The sequence below is a fragment of the Pleurodeles waltl genome, chromosome 1_2, assembly GCF_031143425.1.
Source record: "Pleurodeles waltl isolate 20211129_DDA chromosome 1_2, aPleWal1.hap1.20221129, whole genome shotgun sequence".
NCBI lineage: Eukaryota > Metazoa > Chordata > Amphibia > Caudata > Salamandridae > Pleurodeles > Pleurodeles waltl.
The window spans coordinates 101,142,010-101,163,979 of record NC_090437.1 but is presented as its reverse complement, the minus strand read 5'-3'; the positions used below and the strand labels follow the sequence as shown (position 1 = coordinate 101,163,979).

General features: G+C 45.4%; 1 protein-coding gene across 1 annotated transcript in view; it reads left to right on the top strand.

The window, feature by feature from the left end:
- The window catches only part of GAK (cyclin G associated kinase), a 1,188,967-nt gene that overhangs the window by 74,931 nt on the left and 1,092,066 nt on the right, over nt 1–21,970 (top strand). The window contains exon 2 of the mRNA XM_069236701.1: nt 8,929–8,990. Within this exon, the coding sequence (XP_069092802.1) occupies nt 8,929–8,990 (62 nt within the window). The remainder of the gene's footprint in view (nt 1–8,928; nt 8,991–21,970) is intronic.

Here is a 21,970-nt window from a genome sequence, read left to right as displayed (position 1 = left end):
TTAAAATATACATTCCTACAGCACTGGTTCCAAGTGATTGTATTTCTTTCAACAACTATTTACTACTGTAGGAGTGAAGATCGCTTCAATTAATTTTCTACACCATCGCATGACTACTCACGGAACCTATATTGTAGTTTTATTTTAAGCTAAATAATGTGATAAACCAAAACCAGTTTAGCCTGAATAAATACAAAGTAATAGCATGTGTCAAGATGGTGCCCTAAACCAGAGCTTCACTCCTGACAGCCAGTTTATCAAATGTTCTACAAAAATGTTCACAATTCCCTAGACGTTATTCACCAACTTTAAAGAACTACTTGCTCTGCTCACTGCAATGCTTTTTATGTAGAGTCCTACAAAAACCTGATTAGACTGTACTTACTTATTTGTCTACACTTTTCACAGCTTGACTTGGTTTCTTTATTATATTAGTGATTGCCGCTCCAGTGCTTCTGTAGTCAGATTACTCACTGTCCCTTGTGGCCTGTACTAATCCCTTTTGCAGAAGGACTCTCCTCCGCTTGTTTTACTTGATTGTTTCGGTTCAGATCTACTGTAAGGGATGCTTCGCATTTCTGTTTTTGTAACACAGTAATCTGGTCTAACATTGTTTGGACGAGTAGCTCTTCATAAAGATGTAAAATATATACCTAAATACAAACCTGTTTATTTTGATGTAATTGTCTGTTGTATTTTTATGTTCCACAAGCCATATAGATTATGGAAGAATCTCAAGCTTATGGTCACATTCATCAAAGCCCTGGTACCAGTTCTTCTTTGTTGCTGATTATGATTCCAAGATATCTTTGTGAAGGAGAGTTATGTCTTGATACAAGAGGGCATGGTGGGAATATGCAGTGGTCACCATCTTAAGTTGCTAGTAAGAAGACTGAAATGGTTGAAAAACGTCCTAGGTATGGTAACAGGAAGTTTCACTTCTGTTAAGGACACAGATAGTAGATCAAGAACATTTTAGTAATTTTGGTTCATACAGCTAATAGATACATATTCTGTTTTACACTACCCATCTCTCTCTTTCCTCTGTACCCAGTAGCTGAGAACAGTGGGGGAGGTACATTTTTCTCACCCTCCCAAGCCATGGTAAATCCACCATACTTTCTCATACTTATTAGGCATCCTCTCTGAGTGTATACAGTTTCCTCCATCTTGGCACACCAGTCTATGCCTTCCATCCAAGCCTGCCAGAGTGGGCTGATGGAGAGTCCCATTGTTCCATTATTTGTTCTTTTTTTGCTAAGAATGTACCTCAGCTCACTAAAGTCCTGTTCTGCTGTGGGCCACCCATTTAGTCCAAGATGCCCAGTAGTGCAATCTTTGGATGCAGCTCTGTTTGTGTTCCCACTACTTGTGATAGGTTGGAAATGATGTTTTTTCAGTACCTGAAGATGATTGGGTAGGACCACACCATATAAAAACTTCTGGTGCATGCAGTCAGTGCCTGGACTCGGACCTTCCAAAAACGGTGAGGCGTAAGGTACGTCTAGTGTAAGTATTTGAATTATATAAGGGAGAGCTTTGTCAATATGGCCATTGTCCGTGGTGCCATAAATGCCTTCCGCCAATGAGCTCATTCTAGCTCCTCCCATTTCACCTTAAGAGGGATCAGCAGGTCTGGTGAATGTGCTAATAGGGTTTTGTACAATTATGAGTTCTTTTCCTGACCCATGAGCAGCCTTTCTTCTAGTAGGCTGTATTCTGAGATGTCTTAAAGATCTTCCCAGTGCGTGCGAAGTGCGTGTTGTGTTTGTGAGTAGCTGAATAACTGGGAGGTTGGCATATAGAATATTTTGTGGAGGGCCTGGAATGATTTGACGTGGGTCTGGTCCAATATATATATGCCATATGCGAGATCCCAATGTTATCCCAGCACTACTTGGGCTAACCATCTGCCCTCCCATAGGGGTGTCTGCAGTGTCAGCTTACCGTACCAACATATCCAGCGCATGTCCATCCTCCACATCCAGAATACCACTTGGGTTGGTTCCGGAAGAGCATTTGGAATTGAAGTGCTCTATAGAATACTGATTATGCCATTAAAGTCGACAAAGTCCTGCTCATTCCGCAACATCGGTTCTCCTAACCCTTTGTTCATCCAGTTAATGGTCAGGAGCTGGATGTCCCAGTAGTAAAGGCACACATCAGCGATCCCTAGCCCTCAAGCATGTACAGTGTGTACACATTTACCCGGGGCTACCTGTGAGTTTCTTTGCCCAAATAACTGTCACCCCATTGCTGCCAATGACATGAACCAGGATTGTGGAATGTGATGTGGATAATTCTGCAGGGCATAGAGGACACGGGACGCACCATCATTTTAAAGAGTGAGATCCTGCCTAGAAGGTTAAGAGGGAGTTTTTCCCAGCAGACCATGTCCGCTCTAGTCTTCTGCACTACTGGTCGTAGATTGAGGCTCCATGTCTGGTTCGACTCCCAAGAAATATGAACTCCCAGGTACAAGAGTCGGCATATGGGGATCCTGGGGTGCCAGAATTCATTCTGATGGTCTCCAGTTATGGGGACCAGGAGAGATTTGTGCTAGTTGACCATCAGGCCTGAAGCCACTCCACAGATCTCTAGAATAGGGGGTTGGGGTGTGAGGGGGGGGGAATGAGGGGGCTCTGACTGGACGTGCGACAAATAGCTGGACATCGCGTTTAGAGCGAACCGATCCTCTGTCGCCAAATCACAGTCAAAGCCCTATATTTGGACATAGCAGCAGATACAAACCGCAAGTGGTTCGATGGCCAGTGCAAAGAGGAGAAGCAATAAGGAGCAACCCTGCCTCGTTCCTGCAAAATCGTAAACCTGTGAGATGAAACCCCATTTATGCGTACTTGGGCTTGTGGGAAGGCATATAGAACCTGAACATAAGCTCAGAATTTTTCCCCAGATCCCATTTTGAAAACTGTCTCAAGGAAGACCCTGTGGATCAAGTCAAATGCTTTTTCAAAGTCAATCAACAACATAGCTGTGGATCCTCCAAGAGACTCGATTCGCGCCAGTGCCAGGTGTACCCGCCAAATACAATGTTGTGTGCTCAGGCAAGGTATGAAACCACATTGGTCTGGATGGACCAGCTGGGGGTATTACTTGTAGCAAGGAGTTTAGTATAAATTTTAACTTCTGTATTGATGAGGGAAATGGGCCTATATGAGGCACAGTTGAGCGGTGGTTATCCTGGCTTTAGGCAGAACAACCAGGGTTGTCAGGTCTATATTCCCTGGAAATTGGCCCTTTTCAATTGCCTCTGTGGATAAGTCAAGAATGCAAGGTAGAATTGCTGGCCTTAGTTGCTGATAGTGTTCCACTTGGAACTCATTCTGGCATGATGTCTTCCCAGTATTACGGTCCAAGATGGTTTTTAGCTATACGCTCACTGTCCTGTCCTTTGACCCAGGAGTGACGCCCCTCATTGTAGGCTTGTATGCCCCCACAGTGTCCCTGGTGAGTGCAAGTTGCCTTTAAAGTTGAGGAGCACACACAGCTCTTTGGCCAAGTGTTCGGTACAGTGTTCGTCAGTAGAAGTCGTGTGTGTTAAACTACCACACAGGGCGGACTCCTGTTGCAGGTGCCCCAAGATGAAGAGTCCCTGGGGCACAGTATGTGACCCTGTGGGGAAGGATCTGTGCCCCCGTACTGTGTAGGATATCGGAGGCTAGTAGGAGGAGGTACCCTGTATGGTACAGTGAACCTTGCTCCATTGAGGTATGTTTATGTTCTCGCATGTCAGGGTTCCAGATTCTCCAAGAGTCACTTAGTCCTGCTAACTCCCTTCCCTGTCTTGGAGGGCCACCAGCTGGTCTGCAGCAGTTCCGGTTGTCTAAAATGTCATTAAAGTCACCCCCTGTAACTGTCACTCCCGCTGGAGGGTGCTGTTTAACTCCCCAAGGTTATGCAGTTTGGAGTGCTGCATGGTTGGGGCAACGTAAACAGACCAAATTATAAGGGGTGCCTTCCATAGTTCCTTCTAGAATTACATATCTGCCTTGGGTGTTTCTCATGACTTTAGTTACCACTGGTGGCAGCGTTTTGTGCAAAAGGATCGCCACCTCCAGTGATCCTCTGGCGTAACCCCCATAGAATACTCTGTTGTACTTGCTAGGTGCCAGAAATTGGCAGTTCTGACCCTGCAGTTGAGTTTTCCTGGAGCGTCAAAATGGTCGGGCATTGGCTTTGAGTGAATTGAAGCACAGCCCCCCTCTTCATCCAGTCCAGGAGCTCATTCATATTCCACGCCATAATTGACAGAAACCCCATTTGTGAAGGTGAACCTGCATCCCTGAACCGGTGGGAGTGGCCGAGTGACATTCAGTAGGTGTTGGTATGGACCCTTCTGCATGTTTGAGTTTTTCCAGCAACAACAATATGTAAACATAAAAGAAAAGGTATAAACTGTAAACATAACCCTCACCCCCTAACACCCCCTCCCTATACTTCGCTCTCCCCATCACTCTCCCTTCCCAAAGAAGCATCTGTTGCTCAACCCCAAATAAAAACATCCACATTCTGTCCAGGCATGTGTCCATCTCTCCCCTCCCTGTGTGCTTCAGCGGGTGCTTGTAAGCCGCCTGACTTTGTCAGTGGATCCAGCGCCAATGTTATTCATTATTCAGTATAAGTAGCTCCATTTCACAGAGTTAAATATTTTCAGCGTTTAGGGATGTTGTAATATGTACCAGCAACAAAATCAGCTTGCAAGGGTCGGATCAAGGGATGTATTAACATTTTAGTCTATTGGCTAGAACTTTGGCGAGGTTTTTCATATTTACATTAAAAAGCAATATTTACTCTTTCACAATGTATAGAATGTTTCCCTAATTTTGGGTAATCATTGCTATATTGAATTTAGTAAGTACAGTTCCTTTAACCTCAGCCTCCTGAAAGACCAAGTTCAAGTAAAGAAGATGCATGCAGGATTTTAGAAAATATCTACTTGTCCCAGGGACCGGGATGCTTCAAAAATCTACTTATACTGTAACAAAAAATATAAATCCAGGTCAAATTATAGCAGCTTTCTCATTTGATTAAAGATCTGATTACACCAGTGGTGATATAATTTCTGAGTTTGGATTTTAGCTATGCTTTGATTTTGGCCACCTTCCAGCAAGTCTACATGCAGGGGCTGCAAATGGGCGGGAAGCTGTATTTAGAAGTTGGAATGCCCTGTGAGTCTGTGCACACCTGTGAACTTACATGCTTAAAGGTATTCATCAACTCCTCTTGAATCTCATCACAGGCTGGAAATGGTTGAGATGTATTCCATACCAAAGCATGAAGGAAAGCATTTCCAAGGAGGTAAAAAGGGGGGCTAGCAAGCGTGAATTTACAGTTGCTCTGCAGATTTTCGGATGAGCAGATATGTTTATTGGTCATTAATCTGAAATTCATAAGCTTGCTAGATTTTTAGGCCTACTTTTGCCGAAAATCTAAATCTACACCTCTGCAACAACATACCTTCAAAAAATCTTTTGCGACTTTTGTGACTGTTGCTTTCCATCCTGCTTTCAGACCTTTATAATGACCACAAGGTCAAGTCCTAGTTATCGGGGGTATTATCAACTCCCTTCCTTGACGAAAGAGGCACAAGGCAGGAAAGGGATGCTTTCTCTATTAATTACTCTAGCAGTACCACCACATGCAACCTGGATTAGGTGAAATGGTTTGTTGCAGGGCTTTCAATGTGATGGGCATATAGAAGACTGCATGTTCCTGCATGTGGATGTGTTCCTCTTCCTAGCAGAGGTTGATGGAATTCCTTTGGCTATACAGAAAGGTCATAGACTGTTTTTTACCTGAGTAAAACTAATCATAATGCGACTAACTAGCAAACCAAAGTGTGCCCTCAATCTCATTAGCTTTGAGTACCTTGGCATCCACATCACCCTTCTTTAAAAGCAGTGCTGGGAACTTAATATACTCCTCACACTCCTGGCTAGAGACACTCAATTGAGACCTTTTGGGTTGCAATAAAATGAATATTACTATCTTGGAAAGAATGGCAATGTATAAAATCATTATGCTTTCCAAGCTCCTATGTGTTCCTTAACACGTCCTGTATGAGTGCTCTCTGATTCTTTGATAGGATACTTGAGTACATTCTTGTACTAACCCACACAAATTAAACTTGACAAGTGTACACAATTGCTGTATGAGGGCGGGTTGAGGATGACTGATCTGTGTTAATGCCCGCTCAGCTAGTCAGTAAAAATGACTGGCTCTTTGTAGATGGTGGCAAAGCAGCATTTCACCTTGAGTTGCATCAGTTAGACTAGAGGAAGCTTCAGGGACTAATGTATGGCACTCTCATCCCCAAAATGATCCTTCACATGATGGATGGTTTTGCATTGCTACAGTTAAGTCCTTCTCTGGATAGGATGGTGGAGTAGACTGACGCAAGACTTAACATTATGGCATGGCACAAGACTACTAAATTCAGCCATATTTATAGTATTTAAGAGGTTGGACGGCACAGAAATCTCAAATGTATTAAATGTGTGGGAAGGAGACCATGTGAAATTATCTGCAACCATACAGGTCAAATTCAAGCATCACAGCAACCGGTTTTAGAAATATGTACACTAAAGGCATGCTCTCTGGTTCCATCAGGTGGCAACAGTTGCCTTTCCTGAATAAAAGCTTTTCGGAGGCTAAGTTAATAACCGACTGCCTGAGCAGGAGAGTAATCTAGAAACTGCTGTTCTCAGAGGTCTTCCTGTTTGTTTGTTAAGGAATCGAAACTCCTGGATCATCCGGAATCCACATTCTCATTCATGACTCCTAATGTGCTTGTGCCACATGTTTGAACAGGAATGGTGTTTATCCTGACTTCATTGCCCCCATCGATACTAATCAGATGGGATCCCGTTATTGTCTCTTGAGTTTTCCGTGGTTACGCCCAATTACTTGTCACTATACGGTTTAAATTGTCTATTTTCCTTCACCTTGTTGATGAGGAAAGTTCCACATAAGTGGAAGTGGGCTATGTCCTAATAGATTTGGGCCATCTGTGTGGGTGGGTTAGCGAGGAGATGTTTTTTTGAGATTGTCAGATTTAAAATTTGCCTCACAAGATAAATTGCATTGGTTCTCCCTTTTGTATTGAAGAAACTTGAAGACGGACATTGCCATCCCTCACTTCTTTGTCCTGATGCTCCTGGGGATATACACACTTCCACTGTAGGTAGGTCAGTGAAGTGTCTGACCTGGAATGTAAGAGGACTTATGAATCCTTGTAGGAAGCGACAAGTCCTGGCATTCTTAAACAGATGCCTGATTGAGATTGTGTTGTTGCAGGAGACATTGCAGCACTGGTGCTACTTCCACCTTTGCTAAGAAATGAGCCTTATGTATTGTTCTATCCTCACACTCATCCTATGCTAGAGGCATGTCCATTGTCGTTAAGAAATCTGCCCCTGACTGTTGCTGGTACGTGTGAATGAACAGGGCCATTTCACAATACTTTGGGTTAAATTGGGGTTAATGCGGATTATGATAGTCAATTGCTATGGCCCCAGTAGTGATCCTACAGTTTTCTATGACCAGCTTTGGAAAAGGGTACTGGATATGAATCGCGGTTTGATATTGTGAGCGGAGATTTTAATTGCACCCTTTAGGATCACCTGGATAGCTCTGGTTCCACTGGATGTTGCTCACAGGCATCCTGATGTGAGTTGGCATCCGTCTCAGATAATTAAATTGGTTGCATGATTAACTCTGTATTAGAAAAGGAATTCCTTATGGACGTGAAAAGGAAAATCAACATTGAGGAGACTCAATATTTGCTATTAGAATAAGAGCGGAGATGATTTTGAATTTGGGGGGACATATTTACTGTGAATAGGATACAGTGGAAAGAAAGTTGAAATAAAATCTCAATATCTTGTGTGTTGAGGGTGCTACCTGAGGAAATAGTATTTTTAGTGGATACATATTTTTCCTACTGATTCATCACTGCCTACCCTCTTCCCCCTGATGAGTTAAGCTTGTGACTAATAAGACCCTAAGGTATTCAGATATGTTATATACTTGTACATGTCACAGGTTCTCTAGTTTCTTACCACGCATGTTATTGGGGTGTGAAAACATTTCAGTGAAATTACGCTAGTGAGCCCATAGGCACCTTATATCTCCTGATGTGGTCACATTATGAGTGAACATGGTGCTACTTCGTGGTATTAGAGAGATATTGCTGCAGAAAAAGCTTGTAGATCCCTTGTAGCATGTGGCGGACATACATTATATGATGAGAAATCTGTTGTACTATTATGTATCCACCAAAAATATTGCTACCGAAGGTAAGTAACATTTTTCTCTCTTCACTTGAGTCCCTTCTTTGTGGTATCCCCTTCTATATTCTTACACCAGCCTGGATATTTATGGATGTCAGATACATGCAATTGGTTTTCATGTTCCAGGATGGTTATCTTGTGTTCAGCAAGCTTTTTAATCTCTTTGGTTGTGCACCACATGGTTTCTTACATGTTGTAAGGCTTTGGAACATTGTCTTTACTGTCTTCAGCTGTTTGGTGTGCTGCAACTCTGCTGGCAGTTTTATGTGTTCTCTGTTGGGTAAGTTGAGTGGGAGTGTTTTGCAGTCGGGCTCTAATTGAATTGCTCTGCATTGTTTTTGGTTTATTTCATGTTGAGTCCTTGGTTCTAAGTGCAAAATGTAGTAAGCTGTTTTTCAGAATTAAAATTTGCTATGAAAAAGCTTCAACCTATCTTTCGTGCATTGGGAACTGGAAGGGTGGAGAAGAAAACCAATAAAGATAACTTGTTATTCTTGATTCACGGATTTAAACTGTTTATTTGATTGTAGTGTTTTGCTGTGTGTGGTGGTTAGGACGTTTATCAAATTTATAATGCCATGTTTTGTTCAACAGTCTTGTTTTTTCTTTTTTTTAGGTGGATTTGCCTTTGTATATGAAGCTCAGGATGTTGGAAGTGGAAAAGATTATGCACTTAAGGTAATGCAGTGGACCAACAATAATTGCAAACATTGCTAATATATTTGCCAGACACCTGGAAAAGAATGCATGCATTCAGTTAGGCACACTACATTATGATAACCTACTTGAACTTAACCCCACTCAGTGAACCTATAACGCAGTATTAATATGGAGGATCTGTACACAACGTAGGGTTTTAATCCCTACCAATATGTTAACTCTCCTGCATGTGTTCAGAAAGACCTAATAGGTAATGTCTTTGTAAAAAAAAAAAAAAAAATCATTGCTTAATATTGTTTGCATATGAGGGAACTTGCAGCAAGTTTTAGCAGCACCTGTCTCTTAGAGAGGAAATGTTATTACTTGATAGAAAAAAGTCTCCTATGCATATGAACAAAAATTAGATAAATAAAATATATGAAGCACACTTGTTGTAAAAAATAAAATAAACGGTATACAGAACATAAAATAAAATACAAAAAAGTGTTGTTTGAATTAGATTTGTCAGTATTAGCATTTTGTTACATGTAGGTATTGCCACGAAAAATTCTTAATTGTCACCTTCGTGATGTGGAGGTTAAACCTGCAGGGGTTCACTGTGTAGGTGTGGAGATAAAACCTACAGTGTTACAATGTATGCATTGTATGATATATACACACACACACAGATGTGTGTGTGGCATGTGCATGACTCACTGAGCTTTTGTTCTAGGTTTGGAACTTGTGTTCTGCAGGTTACACAATGATCTCTGCAGAAAAAGCCTTAATTTGCTTAGAGATCTCACTGTGAAATGAACCTGCCACCTGCTTGCTTTGTCGTAGCCTGTTAACTGTCGAGCTCCAAGATAATAGGCCTAGCAGTGAGTAGATGTTTCCTGTCTTGGACTTGCCAGTGCAAGCTTTTGCTTTGTTGTGCCATTGCGGAGGACTGCAGAACATAGTTGGACCAGGCTGCCACTTGTGATTCTACCCTAGCCCTCACTTTCTTCCTAACTCTGATTGCTTCCAGTACAGGCATTTCTTGACTGTGCTGTGCCCGTCTGCTCAGTGTGGGTATTTGTGGGAAGACTGCTGACTTTTGGTCTACGGGTGGGCCTCAGAGTGAGCAGGATGGTACTGCTTGGTTCCTGGTAACACAACCACCATTTCTGGGTGAACATTGGTGGTTTCTCGAGCAGTATGTTATTGGTAGAGGAATTCAGGTACTGCTATGGGCTTCTGCCAGTGCCTCATTCAGAGTGGGGGATGAAACTTAAATGTGTGTCACTTAAATCTGAACATTACACTTGCATAAAGAAGTCCATTCTATTGAGGGTGAGGGATGGCAAAAAAGTCTACATAACACTTGGTACATGAGGGTTGGACTCTAATGCCTTGGAGGAAGGTGATGGCTCGGAGAATAATGAAAACTATTAGCCTAGTACAGTGAGTTTAACGTGAAAGAGCTTAAATTGAGCAGTTCTTTTTCAGAGATTCTGATGCTGTTGGCACAGGCAAAGTTCATTCAGTTGGCTCAGTGGGGTAACAGAATACCATGGGGTGCAGAGGTGCCCTTTAAGGTTCTTGCTTTAGGTTTGGGGTAGACACCAAAAGTTTTCCTGGAGTGATGGCACGGGAACAAGTTGCATGTCCCGAAAAAGTGAGCTGCATGGAATGAGAAGTGTCCCAAGATTTCTCATGTGCAGTGGGAGACCCTTTGAGGATCTTGCCCCCAGTATGGTGGTAGATCTAATGATAGCCCCTGAGGAGAGAGGAGAGATGGTGGTGAATGAGATCAGAGAGGGGGTGATGGGCTGCCTATGTTCTGAAGATGGGTTTAATGGTGCACCCTGAGGCTCAGGACAGGTAAATTGACTATTCTTAGAGTTTGAAGTATGTTAATATTGGCACTATGTTGCCAGTCCCTGGTGTGGCAGCTGTGGCTATGCCCAGCCAAGTGACAACTCACACTGGGGTGGGTTCCAAAGTGCCAGATACTGACAAGGGACATTGACCAATTAGAACTAAGAGGGGGAAAAAGGTCAGGTGGACTGCAGAGACAGTCTGTTGAGGTTCTGCCGTCTTTAAAGGAAGGGGACTGCGAGTAGGTTACTGGGTATGTGCTAGAAATTTGTGTTAGGGGTTATCACTGTGAGCTCTCCCCCAAGTCAGGCTACAGAGGATTCTTCCTTGTCAGGCTTCTCCTTGGTGCACTTTGTGTGTTTCAGCATTGAGGCATACAGTGAGATGAGTAAGGTGAATGGTGACTGTGTGTACTTTTACAAAGGATTCTATAGGTTTCTGGATGGTCTCCAGCTTGTCTGTTTAAAGACAGTGTTGTTGCTAGAAATTGGAGTGTGCCAGGCTAGATTGCACAGTATCCAGATGCATTCTCCACTGGGACTTAACAGTGCCTGGGTAGGGGATGCAGACCCTGTTCCCCTGAAGGTCAAATGTGTCAGTGCGTGGTTCCCACATGTAGGTAGGATAACTTTCCAAACTGAGGGATCAGCACTAATGATAACAACAATGTGGCGGTAGAAGCCTTTGGCTGAAGAAGGGGTATTGAAATCTGGTGCTCCACAGGGCAGATAAAGCAGTCCTGAGGTTTACAGTTTGTGAGCAGAGTATCTCAGAAACTGAGTGGTCTATTCTCCCAGTAGAGAAATCCAGTCACCCTGTGTTATGAGGTTCCTACTTTGGTAATAGGACTGCATGTTTCGGATGGCAGCACTGAAGAGTGTGAAGACTGAGTGCAAACCACACCGTTAGTACCTGTCTGCCTAACGTCTGCTTAGCTCACAGTGCCTCCTCCAAACCCACCAGAGTAAAGGATGATTATGGCACCCTGGACATGACACCCTGATTCCCCAGGGAAGTCGTGGAAACAAATAGTCACATGCTAAGGCTAGACACAAGATAAAGTTTCATTTCAAACACTGAAACAATTGCAATCTAGTTCAAGAAGCACGTGCTGCAATAATTAGGCCGATGAAACAAAGCAAGGTAATCAACATAGCAATCTGGGTAAAGAAGATTAACAACCTTACCATGATGTATGTATTTCTAGATATTCTAGTGATTTCTGTCTAACCCTATGTCTATATCTGAGAGCATAGTGGTTGTAACCCTTTGCCTAGCCCGATATAAGGGATTGGCCCCAGCCCCATACCTGGATAGAGTATCAGGAATAAGCCTGTCGTGTAGATGCCAATCCTCTAGGGAAGCTGGAAGATCAGTTCCAGCCAAACTGAATGTCACGCAGTGCGCATTTCAGGATTGTTGTGACCGGAATGCCCTGTACCCTACTTGGGTCAGTGTGTAGTTAATATAATAACCCATGCCACATTGGGACCACAGTTCTGATGTAATGCTGTGTCTTGGTGATAGCAGCTGGCTTCCTACGGGAACACACGTTAGCATATCGTATACCGCGTTGCATAGCCTTGGACAAAGAGTACTGATTGTATGTAGTGCAAAGGCTCATTAAATGAGCAGCGTGATCCTTGCTTTGCTAGAATAAAAGCAAACTGATACAATACATAGAAAAGCCATCTCTAGAAAGCAGCCTTGCTGACACAAATTAAACGTGTATAAGATGTGAATAAAAAACTGTTGCACTAAGGTAAAACGGGTGCCCAACTCTGGTGTCAAAAAGGGTCCTCACGACACTTGCAAGGGTGGTGGCAGTGCAAGACCCTATCCAGTGTGTTTAGGGTGAGAGTTTGAGGTCCACTGTAGAGTCTGCAATTGTATTGGTAGGTTCCTGTGACCCTGAGAGTCACCTGGAAATGACTTGTTCCTTTCACCCTGTCACCTGTGTGAAATGTTCCTGCATGACTACTTGATGGTGCCAAGGCAGAGTTGATGATGCGGGAGGTTAGTTAGACTTTGTGCCTGCTCCCGAATGTGATAGGCCACACTGGGAAGCTTCTAGGAACCCTTTTGTTGGATAGTGAGTGTACATACTTTTACTACTGTGTGGGCCGCCTTGGGGAATCTGTAGGTGCCATGTTGCTTTTCCTGATGAGGTAAGTAGGCCGTAGTGAGGTCACTGATATTATGCGTTCTCTAGAGTGAGAACAGGCAGTGACCCTTGTGAAAGGTTTGACATATGTCAAAACTGACAACATCACTGGTGTGGACAAAGAGAGGACCGGTCAATGCAGAATTGTATGATCAGTATAAAGGGTGGTCATGTTGTCATTAGGTGTTTAGCATCCTAGATGCCTCCGATGTGCAAGAAGGGTGTTTCTTAGTGCTTCTAGGTTTCAGAGGGAAGTAGTGTTGTCATGGTTATGTCTGGTGGGTTGTCCAATATATAAGAAGGTCATGTTAAACTGCCTGTGTGATTGTAAAACTAACATGTTTTATGGAAGGTCAAAACCTGTTAACAGTTGTAATTTTGTTTTTTTAGAAAGGAACACCCAAATGATTGGCCAGATTCTTTCCTAAACCTAAGACGCAGACAGCATGTTTAAGAAATTAGATTCTGACCCACAAAAGCGTTTTTGTGTTTCCGCTGTGAATAATCCCCCAAATGGTGTCTCGCCAACTGTGAGCTTCTGTTAAAAAAGGATTTGAGTAGATTTTGGTGCACAGGTGTCGACATTCCCTGAGCCCGTGCTTACGTGCAGTATCGACAAACTTTTGACGACAGTCAGAGACATATTACTCACTGTATTTGGGTAGAATTCCTTTTTGAAGGGCGGCATCCTGTTTTATTTCATTTCTTTGGTCTGACGCCACTTTATAAGTGTTGTCTCAGCACTCATACGAACTGTGCTTAGTTGAGCGCTTGATATTAGCGCTGATAGTAGGTTTAAGCTGCTGCACCTATTTCTATATTATTACTTCTAGAAACTAGAACATTTATTTATTGTGCACCTCAGTTTTTGCATTAAATCTTTATATTTTAATTTCATTTAATTTCTTTAAAGCTATCCAAGGTATTGTATCTAAACATTGTGACATTATGTTACAAAACATTAAAGGTCAAATTGAGGGGGGTGTGGACGGCAAGATGGCCGCTCGGACGCACTAGGAAAGGCCCCCCCCCCATATGTCCTGCCCATCACAGGGAGCGGACTGGACCTGCTGCGGTCTTGGGGCCTGGTGGCCTCCTTGGAACGTGTGAGGCTCCAGTCATGGTGAGACCCTGCGGCGCAAACAGACCATCGGAGAAGAGGAGGGGGTGCTCGGCGGTGTTGCGCTGATGGGGGCTGTTTGAGGTGCTGCAAACCCCCTCCCTCCCAGCTAGTCAAGCTCTATGTGACTGCCTGATCCTAACGTGGCAGCCATCATTAGGCCGGCCAGTAAACTTGTGGCTGGAGGAGTCAAGTGGTGCCACCTGGGGGGCTTGGTGAGGGGCGCACCGGGGGTGGCGATTTGGCCTGAACCGATCAGCGCCTGTGGGAAACGGATTCCCATACCCTACCCCCCCGGCTGCTTTGTCTCTACACCGGGGACGGACGGACGAATGGAGCGGATGCTGGGACACTTGGCCAGGTGCCCCCTGAGACAATACGACGCTGGACATTGTGGATCTCCTTGTTGCGGACCAATCGCCAGTGGTGTGGTTTTGGCGCACAGCCATGGTGTGCTGCCGAGGCCTATGTGAGAAGCCGGCCTGAGCCTTCTGGATAGTGCTGGGCCCTTTTTCGCGTTGCTTCTGTGGCTGGTAAGAACGTGAGATTGTGAGTTGGCCCTGTTGCACACACTGGGACCTTCAGTGCCCTAGGTGAGTGGTGGAAGCGGTTCTAACGTGCAGTGTACACCGTGTGCAAGGACAAAGCAGGGAAAGGAATGCAGCAAACCCGGATGGACCAATATACAGCGCAGACTATGGGTGGATCTCTGCCACTAGAACCCCGTGTCCCTTGAACAAAGGAAGCTTACCCACTGGCATGCAAATCATGGACGCCATTGAGGCCTCAGGACAGGCAGTAAAGTCTCAAATTGCCGCCATGGTGGTTGACGTGAACTTGCTGAGAGCGGATTTGAGAGTGGTAGCTGAACGTTCAGTGGAGACTGAACAACAAGTGACCTCCATGCAGGCTGACATTGACACCCTAAAGACCTAGGTGGCCGCTCTGGAGGCTGAAACACGCAGACTGGAATTGAGAGTTGAGGATGCAGAACGAAGAGCGCGTAGGTCCAACCTCCGTGTGGTGGGTTTCCCCAAAGGGGCAGAGGGTACGAACCAAGAGGCCTTCTTGGAGGACGGGATTAAAAAAGCGCTATCTAACGCCTCCCTGTCAGCCGTATTTGTGGTGGAACGTGCACACAGGGCGCTGGCCACTCCGCCGACGTCAGGTGCACCTCCTCAAGCGATCATCAGCAAGATTTTCAACAACAGGGACCGGGACATAATCCTCCAAGAGGTGCGCAAATATGGAGACCCTTCCAACGAGAACCACATAATCTTATTTTTTGCTGATTACACTTTGGAGGTGCAGCTCCAAAGACAGTCCTTCATGGGTGTTAAGCGCAAATTGAAAGAATCTGGGTATACCTATATGTTACTATTCCCAGCTAAATTGAAGGTTCTCCATGCAGGCCGCTCTCACTTTCTTCAGCCACCTGAGACGGTATGGGATTGTCTGGAGCTGGGTGATGGCGGCTGAACACCAGAGTCCCAGAACGGACGAGTCCATGAGATGCCCACCAAAATGGGTAACATACAATCTGCCTTGCGCCGGACCAGTAGGCGACGCTGTGCTACCCGGAGCGCCAGGGTGATAGTGTGCTCAGATGGCACCTTGAGTATGGACACAAGACGTCGTGAGCAGGAGAAAGCGAGACTGTTGGTGCAATCTGTCACTGCAGAGGTGTCCCCTCGGTCCGGATCCCCCCGCGGGGATGGTGGATTAACACAGGACTCAGAGCACCAATGCCTGAAGAGCTGCTGTGAATGTATACCTGAACTGGATGAGCGATGCTGTGACCATTGGCGGACTTGAGACCCTGCCCCCACCGCCTGCTCTCCTACCCCCCTCCTCCTTTTTTCTGGCTGCCCACCCATCCCCCCCCCCCCTTCCCTCCTCCTTTCTGTTCAGCTCCTTCTATCGCAGGGTGATGGAGACTCGGGAGGCTACAGGACACGGGCGGGGCTAATGTGATGTTCATACTGTACCTTCCCCCCCTTCTTTTCCCCCTTAGCTTGACCAAGGCTAACATTGTTTAATTCCCACCCCCCCCGTAGCAGGGAGAGTCACCCGTTGTGGCTTATACTAAGCATTTGTAGTGAGCAACATTGGGATTTGGGTATTGTGTGTGTGTGTGTGTGTGAGGTCCGGGTAGTCAGGTGTGAGGAGTTGGAGCATAGCACAGACTCTGTCCAGGCCAGTTCCCTGCAGTGGTACAGGTTGGTGCTGCCTCTTCCTCCTGGACTCTTGGGTAGATAGCAGGGCACACACACAGAGTGGGCAGACACTAGTTGTGGGTGGTGTTTACCCGGGGTGGGATGGGGTTGTTGTTTATGGATTCTAATTTAGTTGTTGTTTGAGTTTTCTATCATGCACTGATTGCACTGTATTTCCTGAGAAGGATGGGCGGTCCGCGCCTCAATTGTTAAAAATGCGACTGATTGTGGTGCCGGACCAGTGGGGTGGCGTATTGAGGGGGGGGTGATTGTAGATTGGCATAGAGCATGGCAGGTACATTGATCAGAATGGTCACATGGAGCGTGAGGGGGCTGAACTCCCTGTAAAACGTTTTATGGTGCATACATATCTTAGGGGACTTGGGGTCCATTTTGCTCTCCTGCAGGAGACACACCTGTTAGATAGTGAAGCACAAAAATTACAGAGGAAATGGCGGGGCCAACTCTACTCAACGACATACTGATCTTATACCAGGGGTGTGTCAATTTGGGTGGCCCGGGACACCTTTTCAATTAAGGAGCTGTACTGCAGATGTACAAGGCCGCTATGTCTTTCTGCATGGGGAGTTGGATGGCCGTGAGCTCTGAATTCTAAATATATATGCCCCCAACTCAGACGATGTGGAGTTCTTCCACAGGCTCCCGTGTGAACTAGTACCCTATGTGGGGATGCCTATCATTTGTGCAGGCGACTATAATTGTGCTTTGGACGGGGCCTTGGATAGAAGCCCCCCCCAAGATGGGCACTAAGCCTCATATGACCGCCATGCTCCGCAGTATAATGGATAATCTACGCTTAGTGGATATATGGAGGGAGATGAACCCCACCTCCACAACTTTTTCCTGTTACACTCCCAAGCATGGGGCATATAGCCGTTTAGACAGATTTGTACTGGCGAACGACAGGTCCCTGGATGTTCATCGGGTTGACTATCCGGTCAGATTTCTGTCGGATCATGCCCCTCTTCTGTTAGAATGTGGTACCCACACACCTAGACCGGCGATTCTCCTCTGGTGCATGAGGACTGAATTACTGGGCAACCTTGAGTATAAGCGAGGAGGCACTGACTGGGTATTTTGGCGGGAACTGGACTACAGCCCAGAGTCGCAGCATAGAATGGGAGGCCCTTAAAGTTGTTATAAGAGGCAAAAGCCTCACTAAAACATACGGTATTCGGAAGAAACTAGATCCGGAATTGGCACAGCAGGAAGACTCCTTAAATGCCTTACAGTGTCAAATTGACAATGGGGACGCACTGGAGTCCGAGAGTCGAGTGGTGCATGGTCGCATAGGTGACCTGTGGAGTAGACTAGATAGTTATGTCCGTAAAGATTTCGGACAGCGATTGCATCGTGAGGGGGATCGGTCTGGGCGCTTGCTTGCTTGGCTGCTCAGACTTGAACGCCCCTATCTCTCCAGGGTCTAACTGGTGATAGGATTTTGGGTCAAACGCGTTTGAACGCCCATTTACGGGAGCACCTCGAGGCCATATACTCTTCTCTGCGGTGTATGGTGAGCTCTCAGACACGAGAATAACTGGATGGCCTCCGGTTACCCAGACTCACGGACGCTCAGGCAGCGGAATTGGAGGTTGAGCTGTCCCTGGAAGACCTTCAGGGGGCCCTGGGTGGCATGGTCTCCCGGTCGAGTTTTATCGTGCATATTCCGCAACACTGCTTCCCAGGCTCCTGGAAATACTTCAAGAGGCACGCGAAGGGGGCCTGTTGCCACAGCAGATGAGGGTGGCATTGATCGTTATGCTACCTAGGGCTGGGAGGGATCCTGCTGACCCGGGCTCCTATAGGCCACTTTCCATGCTAAATGTGGATGTGAAACTCCTCGCCAAGGTCCTCGCAATGCGATTAGGACAGGCGGTGACCTCGGTGGGTAAGGATCAGTGTGGGTTTATCCCTGGAAGAGGGACCCACATGAACCTGCGGAGATTATCGCATGTTATGCACGAGACGCGTAGACTCCCTGACCATGCTGCACTGGTCGCCTTGGACATAGAAAAGGCATTTGACACCCTGTCCTGGGAATCCCTATGGGCCGTCCTGCACAGGATGGGCTTGGGACCTTACTTTTTGTCATTGGCACATCTGCTCTACTCGTCTCCGCAGGCCTGGGTCCGCACTGGGGCACTTGTGTCCGAGGAGTTTGCTATTAAGCATTTGCTATTAAGCGGGGCTCCCGACAGGACTACCCCTTTTCTCCGCTACTGTTAGCTCTGGCCATGGAACCCCTAGCTATACAGTTGCAAACACGCCTGTGGAATTGGGGCATACAGGTTGGGGCAACAACACACACTATATGCTGATGATGCCCTGGTGTATGTTACCGATCCGGAGAGCTCAGTCCCTCTTATTGACGCTGATGGACGATTTCGGTAGGGTACCGGGACTCAGTATAAATCAACGGAAGACGGTATTGTTCCCTGTGGTGGGTCTGTCGACAGTGGCTGCATCTGAGTTACCAGGGATGGATCTGGAGTGGGAGACGGAGTGGTTTCAGTATCTGGGCATGCGGGTGACACACTCCCCTCAACTACAATATGCCTTAAATATGGGTAGCATGATAGATAGCCTCCGTGCCTCGGTCCAGTTTTTGACCTCCCTCCCACTGCCAGTCATGGGCAGAGTTGCAAAATGATTCTCCTCCTGAGATGGCTGTACGTGTTACAGAACTCGTTATGTAAAACGCCAACACTTATTTTTTGGCAGCTTGTTAAATTACGTCTGTCCCTGGTGTGGACGGGTAAGCGGCCCAGAGTTCGCATGGATGTGCTGAAACTGGACCAGGTTGACGGAGGACTGGGTCTGCCCGATTTGTACCTATACTATGCGGTGTGCTGGCTGCAATATGCTGCCACGTGGTGTGATGCCGGCTCTAATTGGGAGAAAGAACTATTAGAAGGCTCTGTTTGCTTGTCGCGTTTACTGTGCTGCTTGATGGGTGGCTCTAGGTCTCCACCGGGACCCCCTTCCTAGTTGCGCAGGTGTCGTGAGTCTGAGAGCAGGCCATTGTGAGGGTGTTGCGTAAAGCGCCATATGCGCGCTTACTTCCTCTTTGTTGGCTGCGAACCTTCCCCAGTGCTGCAGAAACACTGGACTTTGGAAAGTGGCGAGACGGCGGCTGTAGTACTGCTGGCGATCTCTACCAAAACAATACGTTTATTACTCAGGAAGAAGCGAAGTCCCTCTTTGGCATTGACCAAAGTCAATTTTTGCAATATGCAAGCCTCTCACAGATGGCATGTGAGGTTTGGACCTCTTTTCCTACATAGCCGATTGAATCCCGCCTTGGAGCGACTCTTGTTGACCCTAGTTGTGTCCGCGGTCTCATCTCCCTTCTCTAAAACAAGACGGACAGATAAGCATAACAGTGGCTAGAGATAGTTGGGATGCTGATCTGGATGGTCCGCTTACAGATGGTGAAAGGTTCAAAACTTGTTCCCTGGTAGGGGATGCGACCAGCAATGCGAGATTTAAACTGACTCACTTTTATTACGTCCACTGGGCTTACCTGACACAGCACCGCCTACCTAGAATATTCCCAACACGCCTAGATAGGTGTGCTCGCTGTGGTGGGGCTTCAGCCAATTTTGACCTTATGACATGGGTATGTATCATGATTCAACCCTTTTGGGCCCAGATTGTGTGGACACTGAGGGAAGTGTCAGCGATTAACGTAAGGGTAACCAGGAAACACTGCCTACTGGGTTTAATTCCTTGACCCAAAAAAGTTCATAAAATGACTTGCAGATCTGCACAATTGGGGCTCATCCTAGCCACGCGGCGCATTGCGATACACTGGGCAAGCCCGTCCCCCCCTCTACATGATGCTTGGTTGACTGATCTCGTTGAGTGGGCGACTGCGGAGGAGTGTCAGTTTCGAAAAGTGCGTATGGATGAGTACGCTGAGCGGGACCTGGAGAGATGGAGAGGAATTATTGATACCCTATTAGGGGACTCTGTGGAGATGGTGGGGGGGACTCCTCGGAAAGGGCTTCTATTTGCTGAGCTTGGATGATGCCATTCAAGACTGGCAACGTGCACGTGGGTTGTATGAATGCTTTGGAGATAATTGGAGGATGGTGTCTCCCCTTGTAAACCCCCCAACCCCCCCCCCCCAAAAAAAATTTGATTGTCACTGGTGAGTGGAAGTCCGTGCTTTCCCCTGCCTGCATGGTAGACTCTGTATGGGATGTGCGGAGATGTTGTGGAGCTGAATAGTTCCCCCATGGTGTGTGTTGTTTTTTTTGGCGGGCGGGGCGGGTCTGGCCGATGTCTGTAATTTCCTTCCTGACTTGGATTTTCTACACTAACCCAGTGACCGTATTGCACACTGGTTTGTCCTGAAATGTCGTACACATTATAGTGCATATGGTGCAGGATGGATATCTCTCCGTTGCCCATGTAGTGCTTGTCTGGCGGCAATTGTTTTGCAATCACGTTAGTTAGCTTGATCTATCGTCTTACGTATGGGTAACACTTTATGTATCACAGACGACTGCTGGACTGTAATGCTGTGGTGCTGCTGTGTATCCTATGAACAGTGCAGTTCATGTGTTGTTATTATATAAGTAATACAATTGTTTTTTAAAAGGTACAATTGAAAAACGGTGGCCTTTATATATGACTTCATGACATAGAATCTAAGCGGTGGAAAATGGTTTTGATGTCCCAAATATTAAATGTAATTATATGTTCAATTTCCTGATAATTTCAGTAGTTGATGAATGTCCATCTAAGTTTATTGGGAACAGTAAAAAAAAAAAAAAAAAAAGATGCTTGTTTCTAGTTGCTTGGTATATTATGGTTACAGGAAAATCATTTTATAATGGAACCTAAATATTGTATTATAGAAAGAAAACTGATTAATACACTCAATTCAGGTTTAAGAAAAATATATTTTTTTAAATATGGGATTAGAGCAGGTATTTTCTTTCCACATAATAAATGCTAGGGAGATGTTTTTTGTTCCTTCTGTTTATTTGAAGACTTGCAATGATGTTACAAAATATCATTTATTGAACACTTTGAATGAGGTGTTGTTTAATACTATACTTAATGCATACCTAGTGGATAAAATTCCAGATTCTGTTTTATTTCATAATATCGCTACGATGTCTGGTCATTTATCCTCTAAAATGTATGAAAAAATTAATTTCCTTTAATTTAAACTGTTTGCTAAATGAGTTTCCTAAAAAGGAATGAGGGTTTATCGTTAGACCTCTGCGCTGAACAACAGTAAAAAAAAATATATATATATATATATATATATAGCTCGATAACACTTTAGGAATATTTCCCATGGCGCCCTCTCAAACTACTGGATTCTTTATAGATGCTTATCAACACATCAACAATGTTATAAGACTATATGGGCCGATTCTCCTTTATTTTGGCATTTAAATGCTGCAACTGGTACATTGTCTGTGCTGTTAAAATGCACAATTTTATCACCATTTGGGGAGAAGGTTTGGGAAGTAATGATAAAGGTTTTACCCATTTGTGATGTTTTCGGTTACTTGTAAAGGACTGTTACTAACCAATCTTAATTTCTCAAGTCAATGTTATATACATGTATTTAATCAGCTGTTGAGCCTGTCACTTTGAACTGGAAAAACACTAA